This window comes from Numenius arquata, chromosome 6 (genome assembly GCF_964106895.1).
Source record: "Numenius arquata chromosome 6, bNumArq3.hap1.1, whole genome shotgun sequence".
Taxonomy (NCBI): Eukaryota; Metazoa; Chordata; class Aves; order Charadriiformes; family Scolopacidae; genus Numenius; species Numenius arquata.
The window spans coordinates 21,456,345-21,469,329 of record NC_133581.1 but is presented as its reverse complement, the minus strand read 5'-3'; the positions used below and the strand labels follow the sequence as shown (position 1 = coordinate 21,469,329).

The 12,985-nt window shown below is 37.1% G+C and overlaps 1 protein-coding gene across 5 annotated transcripts in view; it reads left to right on the top strand.

Moving 5' to 3' along the window:
- The window catches only part of DENND5A (DENN domain containing 5A), a 70,493-nt gene that overhangs the window by 42,779 nt on the left and 14,729 nt on the right, over nucleotides 1–12,985 (top strand). For 2 of the 5 annotated variants that reach the window (XM_074150058.1, XM_074150059.1), the window contains 7 exons: nucleotides 780–1,014; nucleotides 1,475–1,625; nucleotides 2,250–2,343; nucleotides 5,617–5,748; nucleotides 7,396–7,548; nucleotides 10,703–10,787; nucleotides 12,188–12,272. In XM_074150058.1, coding sequence (XP_074006159.1) covers nucleotides 780–1,014; nucleotides 1,475–1,625; nucleotides 2,250–2,343; nucleotides 5,617–5,748; nucleotides 7,396–7,548; nucleotides 10,703–10,787; nucleotides 12,188–12,272 — 935 coding nt within the window. Of the gene's footprint in view, nucleotides 1–779; nucleotides 1,015–1,474; nucleotides 1,626–2,246; nucleotides 2,344–4,508; nucleotides 4,617–5,616; nucleotides 5,749–7,395; nucleotides 7,549–8,395; nucleotides 8,501–10,702; nucleotides 10,788–12,187; nucleotides 12,273–12,985 lie in introns of all 5 variants that reach the window. The other 3 variants (XM_074150056.1, XM_074150057.1, XM_074150060.1) reach the window with 3 other exon arrangements.

Sequence of the window (12,985 nt, the reverse complement as noted above, 5' to 3'; positions counted from 1 at the left end):
ATCTTGTATATCATGTGCAAAAATATATGCATACACACACTTAGAGAGATAAAGACACTCTTTTAAGGATACTGTAGAAAAATACAACTTGATGTAGAAAAATAACTTAGCCTCATTTTATGGGTAACCTCTACATTAAGGTTAAGTATTACTAGTGAAAGTTATTTATTTATTTATTTAACCAGCGGAATTGCTGAATATGTTAATGAATAAAGCCATGACCCCACACAACACTTACGTACGTGTGTACCAAATGTATCCCTAGCTCTTTTCTAGGGAAACACAAGATCTAGTTAGTCAGATTTTACTACTCTCTTCTTTACTGGATATCAGATATTTGTCAGTAGGACAGTTCATGTGGGTGAAGATTATGTTGCAGCACTGCCTGCTAAAATGCTAATCTGATTCCGATCAAATCATATGAAAAGTTTCTTATCAACTTCATAAGCTTTGAACCCAGCCAGAAGTACATAATATCCACACCTGTGATACTGTTGTTGTGGTTTGCTGGGATTCTGTTGAAATCTTTAGAAAATTAAGGAATTTTTAGCAAATTACAGTTCAATAATTATTGTACTATATAGTAGGTGATTGTCATGAAACTGAAGATTTCATATAGACTACCTATTTCAGAGGTAGAATTGGTGTGTGTAATAAAACTAGGCTTTAAGTAGCACCAAAGCAGTTTGGTACGTCCTTGATTAGAAAAATTGGTGCTTTTGGTGGCTGTATCTCTCTCTACAGACTCCCAAACACTCTTATCTCTCCTTTTCTGTTAGGCATCTTTCTTGTCGGACCAGCCTGAACCTTATTTGCCTTTCCTCTCAAGATTCCTGGAGACCCAAATGTTTGCATCTTTTATTGACAATAAGATTATGTGCCATGATGAAGATGATAAAGACCCTATTTTGAGAGTATTTGATTCTAGAGTGGATAAAATCAGGCTGCTAAATGTTAGGACACCAACTCTGCGCACATCTATGTATCAAAAGTGCACAACCATTGATGAGGCTGGTAAGAGTAATAAGCTACTTTCTTGACAGTTAAGAAAATTAAACTAGTCAGTGCTGTTTGTTGTAGACATTAGGTTAAAGCTAAGTAATGATTCATGCTTTGAAACCTCCCAAAAAAACCACACCCCAAAACAAAAAAGCTGAGGTGTGGGAAAAGAAGTGTTACATGGGAAGTTGAGAAGAGAGATCAAACTCATGTAAAGTTTAATTGAACTCAGCTGTTTTCCTGCATGCCTTTGTGTGAAAGATTTTTGAGCTTGAGAAGGTAAACGTCTTCCTCCTTTTGGAGTCAGTTTTTTAATTTATTTAATAGACTCTTGTACTAGTGTACCTGTTGGGGTCAGTAAGAAACTCCCACCTCCTCTCTTAAATTTGAGATTGCTTTTAGTTGAGGATGTGTGATTATAGATACCCATCTGACGAAGACACCTTTAAAAAAATTAACTTTCTTACTATTTCAGAGAAATCTATTGAATTAAGGCTAGCAAAAATAGATCACACTGCAGTCCACCCACACTTGCTGGACATGAAAATTGGACAAGGGAAATATGAGCTTGGGTTTTTCCCCAAGCTTCAGTCTGATGTTTTATCCACTGGACCAGCAAGCAACAAGTAAGTAAGCTGGGAAAAATGGGTGCTGGATCTTGATGAGATCTATAGAATAGTACTAAAGCAGAGATGCTAGAAAGCAAATTAAGTATATATTTTTTTAAAGTGAGAACAAATCAGATGATGTGTGTGGTGGGTTTTTTATGTCACTTGTTTTTTTCTTTCTTTTTTTTTTTTTTTTTAAATATCTGGACTCCCAGAAGCCAATTGACTTAAGAAAGCCCTATTATGTTTGAGGTTATAGTTGATGTACTTTGAATTACTCAGAATTACTGTTGATATAAAAGCAGATCTCCTTATTGGATCTCAGTTAAGAGGTAGCAAATATTTTAGGATATCTTCTTATAAGAACATTGAAGGAAGACGAAAAAGGTGTACATTGTAACTGGACATAGTAAAAGAATGAAAAAATACAAAGCAGTGTAATCTAATTTTCTGAAATCCTTTGGTTGCCCAACGTTGCATTCTTCTACAGAGATTCTTTGTGTGTATTTGCAGCTGCACTTTATCTGGTATAATTTATGTCGATATGTTCAATGTACAATAAGATAGAAACTTATTTCCCCCATTGCTGCTCCCCTTCACCTAACTCTTCACACTTGCTTAATAATATTCCTCTGTCTGTAGGTGGACAAAGAGAAATGCTCCTGCACAGTGGAGGCGGAAGGACAGACAGAAGCAACACACAGAGCACTTGCGTCTTGACAATGATCAGAGAGAGGTGAAAACTGTTCAACTATAGAGATCTGATTTTTTTTTTTTTTTTTTTTCCTGATTGCCTGAGTAATGCTCTGTAACCTTCACAAAATGTCCAGACAGTTACTTGCAGTCCATCTCTGCTCTCTCTTATTTGTATTTAATACAAATGAAGTTTCTGGTCCTTAGCAGACCAAAAATACTTTGTTTGCTTATTCTAAAAATTATGCCATTTTTACCCCCTCTCATTATTCATCCTATGAATATGGAAATTATTTCATCCTATGTGTAGGGGAGTTCCCTGAAAATGTCATCACATGCTTTGAATTGCTTTTATTTCTATTTATTTATTTCTATTTTTTTATTTCATCCTTTGCTTTTATTTCATCCTATGTGTAGGAGAGTTCCCTGAAAATGTCATCACATGCTTTGAATCTAAAAAAAAAAAAAGAAAAAGGTGGTGGTGGAAGGGAGGAATTAATATTAACAGTTTTCAGCCATGTATTTCCTGTCCCTAATTAACTTCGTCACCTTATGCTTCTTCTGTATATTTGATAGAGAAAGATAACCACCTCCAGAGAGCGATTACTATCATCCTAAAATCAGAAGCATTGCCTTTTGATGTTGCCAGTTTTGGGTTTTTTTGTTTTTGTTTTTTTCTGTAGACCATAGAAGAAGTCTTAAAATGGGAAACTAACACATAACCTCATGCTAAGGTGGGATGATGAACCCCACCCATACTGTCAGATTTGTGTCTGCCTGTTTTCACGCAGCACAGGTTGATGCTGATTTACCCACTTTCTGAACTGATAACTTCTCTCACCAGTGCTTCTACAAATGACGCAATTGTTCTTTGTGGATGAAGGGATTTTGAAAGATCTGGATGATGTGAACTAATTACAGTACAGTTTCTGCTTCATATGATACAGACTGCAGACTGTTACAGTGGTTGATTTACGGGTGATTCCAAGAATAATCTGGTTTAAAATATCAGAAGTAATTTTTTTTTGTTTAGTAAACTCGGAGCTTTACTTCTGTTTAAATTTATGTTGTTCATTGAAGACAATATTCTCTTGCCTCGTTAAATATTTTCAGAAAAGCTTCTCGGAATTTTAAAGTAGTCTTGTGTCTGTAAGGATAGTGTTGTCAAAATCAATTATCTTTGTCCGTCCAGTTCATTCTTTTATGGTGGTGATGAGTTTAATTGCCTTTCCAGTGTACTCATTTCCAGAATTTTCTCGTTGGTTTGTTAAAATTTTGTTGAAGTATAGTGTCATCTATGTCATCCATAACATTGTAATAGAAGAATGTCTGCATAATAAAAAGAAAAAGCTACAAGTAGTTTCTGGCTTTGACATGTTCCATATGTTCAGATAACTCTAAAGTACTTTTTACTTAGAAGTAACAGAAGTGAAGAATAGTTGATCTGTAACCTCATTATTACTTTTAACAATTATGATGTTTAGCACATGTAAACTTCTGAGATTTCAAATGGGTAAAAGGCAAAAATCTACTACTAGTCTCTGGGGGTTTTTTTTGTTTGTTGTGTTTTTTAATTGATTCTTCACATGTTGATTATCCTGTAGGAGTTACTCTGTCATGAGGCAAATAATTTCTGAGGAATAAAAATTACAAATACAACCTCAGGTGAGGGGACCAACTGCCAGGTTAATCTGTGCTGGTGTTTTAGGGTTTTATGTCGTACATTGTTGATGAAATAATACTGATTGGACATTGGCCCCCTCTCCCAGTGAACCAGAGACTTTCCTATTAAGTCTGAAAGAATGGGGAGGGAGCCCTTCTGAGATGAACACCGGGAATCAGGCTGAGCAGGAGGCAGTGGTTTCGAAGTGCAGTGTTGAGAGTTTTTGACAAATTGAAGCTTTGGGGCAGCCAACAAAAATATGTGAAATTGAGAGTTAGTGGCTTTTAACTTGCAAATATTTGTGCCCAGCGGAGGGCAAAGTTTACTCCAATCCAATGATGGAACAACTTCTTTTCTTTTTTCCTTTCAGTTTCATTACTTATTAATTTTTTTTTTAGGTTGAATGCTTGGGAGTTCTGCATTGTATTATGTCTTCACTCTTTTCCTTTTCTGTTTTGCATGCTTGCTTTTATTACTTCATATGTGCTTACCACTTTTGCTTTACATGGTCTGCTTGGCTTTTTTCTACCAACTTGTCCTACCAGCACCTGGACTTTTCCATGTCAGAGCTTCAGTTGCAGTTATGTTTAGACTGGGACCAGCATGATTGGCCCTTCATGCCCTCTATAAAATCTGTGTCAGAGCGTTATCTGGTATGTCCAATGCACAATATAACTGTAATCATAGTTCTGGATAAAGATGCATAATGTGTATGTATCATAGCTCTTTAGTGCAAAGCTGATGGAGAAGGTGTGGTTTTCCCTCTTTGCACAGAGCATATCGTGTTTGACAAATCTGTCTGTTTACTGACTTTTCAGTTGGTTATTATTTCAGTGTAAGCTAGAGAAGTTACCTATTAATATGAAATATTTACTAATCCTGAGTATTCTGTCAATGCCTGTAGAGGACTTTATCACATATTCACAGCCATGCCCCAATCAGTCTGTGATCACCTGTCTTTCAAAACATTTGTCATATTATTCTTGTCTCTGTGGTAAAAACAATGGCAAATACTTGATGGCAGTAAGAGGAGCAGAAAAGCTCTTTCAAGCATAGTAAGTTCAGGAAATTATTTTTTTCAAAAATGCAGCTGGTTCACAGCTGAGGACTGTTAGTAGCATTTTGCAGCTGCTTCCTGAAAGACTGGGAGGGTGGGTAAGAAACAGGAGATCTGCAGGAATGCAGGACATAGCACAGATTGCAGATGATGTCAAGCTCCAGGCATAGTTTTCCTGCCATTCCCATGTAGACCAGTCTGCCATTTGAATAGTCTTGATCTGAGTAATTATTACAAATTTTCATTTTTATGAAAAAATAACATGACAATTCTCAGTAGTGGAGATAGTAATTGAATCTCTATGCATCTAAATATCCTTGACAGTTTGTATTGTGGTTTTGTGTTTCAGCAATGTGTGTTCTAATACTAGATAGGCAACGTAAATGGGGATTTCACCTCCAGTTGAAATAGTATCTTAAGTGTCTTAGCCCAGTATAATGCTGGATATAAAAAGGGGCCTTTTCTGAAAGAGGATGTGATCCTTTCCCCCTCTTTGGACAGGGGTGGGTTATAAAGATAAGTTTACCGTTTTCTTTCGGCAAAGTAGTCTCACTTGCACTTTTGTCTGTATTTGTCAATTTTCTACCCCAATACAGAAGTATATCCAAGAAGCCAGAAATCTGGGCAGCACTATTCGGCAGCCCAAACTGTCTAACCTCTCTCCATCGGTAATTGCACAAACAAACTGGAAGTTTGTAGAAGGCTTGTTGAAGGAATGCCGAAATAAGGTAATATAGAGAATGATTCTGTTCTTGTGCACCTTGTATCCATCCTTTCTGGACCATTTCATGGCCGATATGTTTGAACCGCCCTCTTCTGCCATCTGTTTCTGCTTTATCCCTGTAAAGTTTTTTGCATGGCATCCGTATAAACGTTTTTGCATGGTAGTGAGAAATTCATTAAGAGAGAACTTACTTAAAAATTCTGCAAAGAGTGGAAGCTTTATTAAGCTGATTTATGACAGAGAATGTAAAATGACAGAGAGAGATTGAATATTCTGATTGGTCTTTATCATCCCACTGCCCATATCTTATTATAGCATATTTTGGTTATCACTAATGAGACTATACTATTTCAACAAGAGTGAATATTCCAAAAGAGAAGGTTGAGGTGAGAATGCAGGAGCTTTTCTCATAACAAACTTCCTTAAAACAAACTTCTGAAACATAATTTTTCAAGCATGTAACAAAGAAATTTGGCTTTAGTTTGTAGACGTGCTTCACCAGTATATATTTTACAATATGCTTATCTGAATTAAATGTTAATGTTTATACTAACACAGTAAAGAGAATCATTACCAAATAGACACATTCTTGCCTTAGGTCAGTGGAGGTAATACAGCAATTGTATACAACTCTTTGTAAAACCATGTTTAATACATGCAGCTGCTTCTGACTTCAAGTTTGTTTTCTGCATGTATGAAACTGTCCAAAGAATTCCTTTCACTTAGAGACATATGACAGTGAAAATCCTTGAAGATAGACTTGGCTCTTTCACTGTGGGAATGCAACTTTAGTGAACCTAGTGAGCCTGCTGTTAGCAGAGAGAAGGTACCAGGGGAGGCGAGGAGAAGAAGCTAGAGACTAACTCGGAGTTCTTCGTCTTGACTAAGACTGTGCATAGTGCCTAAGGGAGTATTACTCATTTGACAGCTAATCTAGAATAGTAAAAAAGATGAAAAAAACGTGTAAGAGATGAGCAGAAGTGATTCCATAGTCATTTTCCCCTCCAGGTAGCTCTGTGATGAAGATATTGTGACTGGGAGACTGTACTTTAAGACTTGTTGAGAGCTTTGTTGACCAGTATGAAATTGTGCACAATTTAGGAGAACGTGTGGCTGATCGGGAAACTCAGGAGATGCACTCTGGAATGGGGTTGGTTTAAAAGTAAATGCCCTCCTGACAGAACAGGATCTCACAGGAATGACGTATCCTCCTGCTACTTGGAAGCGCTTGTGGACTCCCCTGGGAGGAGGTGGACACAGCGTACTGCTCCCAGTCCAGCACTTGCCAGGCTTCAGAAACACCTGAGCGTGCCTGGCAGGGCCTTTCTGCTTGGCGTCTAGCTTGTCAATGTGTTACCTGCTGTTCCTTTTGTTGGGGATACTGTGTGGAGGTTTATGTGCCTGTTTGCAAGCCCTTTATAAGAAAGATGGAAGAGGCTCTAAGGTGATCAGCACTGGTGCTGCTATGTCTTGAAAAACGGGGATAAAAGAAACGCAGTCCTGCACTAGCTCCAGAAATACTGCATACACACAGTTATTCTGCCAAATCCTTGCTATTGTGTGCTTCCTTGTTGGTTATTTAAAAAGTGTTAAGTGATCTTGGAAGCTCCTGAGGAAAGAATTAACTCTCTTTTGCCTTCTCCTTTTTGAGACCAAGAGGATGTTGGTTGAAAAAATGGGTCGAGAAGCTGTGGAGCTAGGTCATGGTGAAGTGAATATCACAGGTGTAGAAGAGAATACCCTGATAGCCAGTCTGTGTGACCTCTTAGAGAGGATATGGAGCCATGGTCTGCAGGTGAAACAGGTGAGGAACAAATATTCCTGTATGTTGCAGTGTACTATCTTAATATCATGTTATGCTCTTCCTCTCTCTGCTTTCAGAGGATACCTGTTGTGTGTCTATAGATGTGTTAAATACTTGTGTTCTTCCAGCCTTTTTTATGTCAGTTACTGCCCCCTTGTCTGTCTCCACTTTTTGCTCTGGGGTCGTTCAAATGCATGTGTAGATGTGTCCCACAGATGACTTCTTGGAAGACTTTCTTTCCATTTAACCTGTTTTGATTTTGTTTGTTTTGTTTTGTGGTTTCTGGTGGTTTTTTAATAATATGTTAAATAAAATATTTTCTGTGTCCTTAAGACTTTTGTTATTGAAGTAGCATAGGCTAACAGGCAGCGTATGCTAATGGTGCTGTCAATGGGATATAGTATGGGGAATTGTTCTCATGAAGGATAATCTCGTTTTTAAGAGTAAAACCCTTGCTATTTTGGTTCTTCTTTAATGGTGTAGAGATAGTTAAGTGATGTTTACAAGCTCACAAGTTAGAGGTGTTGCTTTTTGTATGAAATTAATGATTGTTTGTTGTGCTGTTCTGTTTGGAGTTGGTTGTGGGTCTAGATGGAGTTTGGAAGGCCTTGATACCTTCCTCCTCCTTTGTACAAAGGAATACTAAGGACAATGAGGACTATAACTTTTTTTAAAAAAAAGAATGTGCAGAATAAATGTACACAATCCAGCCAACTGTAATTCATTATCTCTGTACCCAGCACCTGATCACCAGCATTTAAATCTGCTCTCCTTCAAACTATATAGCAGTTCTCTATGTGAAGATTTATCATGTGATTCTCTCCCTTCCCTCTTGTATATCACTTAGGATAGAAGCTGTACTGCTTTCGTCTTAGAAGACAGAGCATCAGTATACTCTGCTTCAACTCAGATTTGGGCCTTTCAGACCACCAGACGGCCAACCCTACATAAGGTTAATGCTTTGGATTGATTGCAGATGTTGGCAAACAGTGCTGAATGGTGGAATAAACAGAGTGGTAGAATATAATAGAGGCCTCATGGAGGAAGTGCAGCACATCTCATATTATGATCCACAGTTTAAAAAAACCAACAAAACAGACCACTAATTCTCTGTGTGCTCTGGCCTTTATTAATATGCAAAAGCCTGCTGTTTTGTACATAAATTTTATTTTATTTTTCAATAATGAGCCAAGGAAGACTCTTCTTTCTCAATTGACCATAGTAATGAGGATGTCTTTCCTTCCACCATTCCCTGCTCTTCCCTGCTGATGAACCCTGATAATCCTAAATTAGCTACCTACTGAGTCTCACATGTGCAAAGTGAATCCACACCTTCCTTTGCCCAGAGCAATGCAGGAGAGTTGTTGGATGTAGGGTCTAATGACTGAAGTAGTCTGAGCTTTCAGAAGGCTTTGCCTGGTCTCTGTCCCACTGCTTTCCTTAGGCTGTCTTCCTTTCCCTTATAGATAGAGCTCGCATCATCATTGCTATTTGGTGAAGTTAAAGGAGAGTAACATGATGGTAAAGGAAGCGGGCAGATATATACTGCATGAGTTCTTACATTCAACATGATTGTTGACATCTATTTGCTGCAGGTTCCTTTGTTGCTTGATGTGATCTGTTGCAGTTCTCCTTGCCATGGCAGTTAGTTACTGAACACTAAACTGTCTGTGCATGTGTGCGTTTATTGAGAAAAATGCCATTTTGGATGTAACTGTTCCCTGGTTGGTATTTTTCATGCTTTCTTTTTATGTTTTTATAAGACTTGCAGTCTTGGCTTTCCATGTTGGATCTGTCAGGTACACACATGAGGCATTGAGCTTCTCTGGATTTTTTTATATCTTCACTACTGAAGGCATATTTTTAATAGATTTCTCTCAACACAGATGTTGCAGACACTCTAGCCTTTATCTTGTGGATGTGTGACATTTCTGGAATAGTCCCTCGTGTTCATTAGCTCTTTATATCAACTGCAGTGAGCTGTAGAATTGAAGTGTTTAGTTGGACCATAATGACTGCACCTCCAGGAAGGCACTTACATAATTTTAGATGACATTGACGGTGCTGAATTGACCACTGTTGCTTTTACAGTCATGGCTTCTTTCTGTACAAAGTTGTAAATAAAAATATGCCTTTATAATATAACTGCTTTTCTGAGATGCGGAATTGCTAAATCTTTACAGGGATTTCAAGTTAATACAATAATTTAGGACGATCATAAGTAATACTAATTAATTTCCTCTGTAAGTACTTCCAGTTAATGTGCTGGAGAGCCCCTGTTCAATTACTGCTGTCTTTCTGTGGCTTTGCAAGCTTTTGATTTATCTTGCAGAATACTGTAGGATGAATCCAAGATTGTTTTTAGTTTGCCAGCAAGAGATTTCCTCATACTCTGCTTTAAGCCACTAGAGATTTAATAAAGCAACATAATGAGCAAGGTGCACTTTTTAACATCATTTGACGGATTTATCTTGGCCTAAATACTACATCCCTAATTTTAACTTTTAAGTTGGTTTCATAATGTGTAGAGCTGGAATATTCTTGCTGATAAGCTTTCATTGTCCTGCTTGCATTGTGCGTTGTCTTTTCTTACCGTGTTTGTGATTATCCAAGTTCTTTGCTTGATGAAATTGAGGGGGATCTTTTGAGGTTCTGAAAATTGACAGTGTGCACCTATACCCCCAAATTACCCTGAAGGGAATGAGGCTTGGTCTAAGTATTAGATGGTTTACTCAGGCTGGCTCTGTATCTCTTGTCATTTCACTGCTGGAGAGGCAGGGAGGGAAAGACACAGTACAGGTTACAGACTCAGACTTAAAACTCAGCTGGCACATAGTGTTTTACAAACCTTTAAATGTTTTCTTGTCATGCTAATGAACTATGAGAAATGAAGTTCAATTGGCTTTTTCCTGTCAGCAGAATGACTAGATCCCGGCAGTTTGACTCCTGCTTTTCTTTCTCAACCTCTTTACAGCTCTTGAGCACCTCCAACTTGTGTCTCGGTTTTGGTTTTTACCAACAACTATAGGGAGAAACGTATTTAAAGCAAGTTCTTGTTATGGCTGATACTTTCAATGATGATTTAAACTTTTTTTTTTTTAAATTTTATTCAGTTGATAGTGATTTCTTTAACTAAAAGTATTTTTAATTTTAGGGAAAATCTGCTTTGTGGTCTCATCTATTACACTACTTGGAAAACAGACAGAGAAAAACTACATCAGGCAGCTTCAGTACCTCAGGTAAGATTGACTTCCACTGGAAGATGATGATAAAAAAAACTACAAGTAAGAGCTGCCTGTAGATTTGCACCACGCAGAGATTGTTTCCTTGGAAATGTGCTTCACTCAGTATGATGGAATCAAGTATTTTATCCACTACAGAACTAATACGGACCTGGTGTATTGTCTCAGTATATTTTGTGAAAAATAAACTTGTTTGGATCGGGCCCGCTTGTTTGTGAAATATCTAATATTTCAAAGACGGGCTTTAAAATGGTTTGCTCTGATATGCCATCCTCCATATGACACATAATCACTGCATGACTGACAAAGCATATTATGTTATAGATGGGGGTGGAAAACAAGTTTAAGCATATAAAATTGCACTGTACATCCTGAAATTTTACATTCTGTCTTGAAAAACAACTGAACAGTAGGCTTATTGTTTAAAAAGAGAAGACATTTAAAAAAATAGAAAAAAACACTGAAGAAACATTTTAATTTTTGTTTTATCAAGTGTGTCAATAAAAGTAATATTGCACATAAGATCCACTGATAATCTGTTTCTAAGGGTATTGTAATTTTTAAGCACTGCTTCTTGTGTCAAATAGGGGCATAGTGTATAACTTTGCAGAGAACAACGGGTTTAGGGGAGGCGGTGGGTGCCTTTTTTGCTTTGGTTTGTTCTTTTTTTTTTTAAGTTGCTATAGGCAAAGAGCCGAGCATTGCTAACGTGCACAAAGTCCTGTAAGCAATGAAAAACAAAGATTTGGAAAGTATTAAGGTCTAAATGCCACTTGGTCCGTAGTGTTTTTGCATATCAGACTGAAGTTATAATCAGTTTTATGCGTTCTAATTTGGGATTGAGGGGGGACTATATTTAATATACAATCTAATTCTGGAGTGGAATTTGAAAGATAAGAGTAATAATATTACTTAAAAAAACCCCAAAACCCAAATGTGCTATTTTAAAAAGTAGTGGTGTTTACAGGAGTCTGCAAAGTGTTAGATTAGTTAAGCATATGATGTGTGGCGTATTGACTAAAACATGTTGCACACTGTTTTCTGGTGTCAACAGTGCCAGTCAGTTTTACTACATAGAAAGAAAATAGGGTAGTCTTTAGGAAATAATACTAAAGATGTAAATGTCTTAAGCCATTTGATGTCATAGCAATTTCAGCTGAATCTAAGCTCATTAATGTTTTAATGCTCATTGTGTGCTGATCTGCATAACCATCTGTGTAGCATATTAGATTTTCATGTCACTTGAAGTGGAAGCATGCCACAATATCTTCACAAAGCAGTGAGTCACCAATAATGCAAAAGTACAAGTTGGTGTTAATTCACTTTGTTTTTTATATGGATTTTTAAATCTTTAGATAGATTTCTACTAACAAGATATTCTGTTCTTCTGAATCTAGGAATACTTCTTGATTCAGAAAGGAGAAAGTCTGATACCAGTCCAGCCATGTCACCTCTTAGGATCTCTCTCATCCAGGATATGAGGTGAGTTTAAACTGTGAAAACCAACATAGAAAACCAGTGAGATTTGCATACTTGCTTCTGCATATAATGTGTACCATACAGAAAAGTCTGTGTTTCATAAATCAGGAAGGAACCTGCTGAACGGTTTTGAACGGTTTTAAATGGTTTTTATATGGTGCAACCTTTTCATTGACCTTTACAAAAATGTTTCTTACTGAGCTTATTGTCACAGCTACTAGCCTATAGAAATCCCCTGACACAGGTTTCATCTTTTTGTAAGTATTCTGTATTGGTTTATTTTCACAGAGATGTGGGTGTAGCATATGTATTTTCCCAGTCATTGCCAAGTTGGTTGTGTAGCTCTGAGCTCATTCTTGCTTCTCAGTGGAGAAAGCAGTTTAAAGAACTTGTTTGATCTAAATAATGGTTTTTTATCTAACATTGAGTACTGTAGTGTGAATAAAACTAACTTCTGCTCAGTGGCCTCTTTTCAGTGCATCAAAAAACAATAAGCATAACTTCTAAATTAATTTTGAAAGGATTTTTCTTTCCTCCTTTTACCTTACCAACATCTAATTCTTTCAGGGAGGAGGAGTGAATTGAGGATTTTCAACGGACATGTCCTTTCAAAATACATCATTTGTGTCTTGTATGCAAGAAAAGATACTACTGAGCATGCAAAGACAGTATTTAATTTTCCAAAGCACTCAGCCATAAATATTGCAGTGATAAGG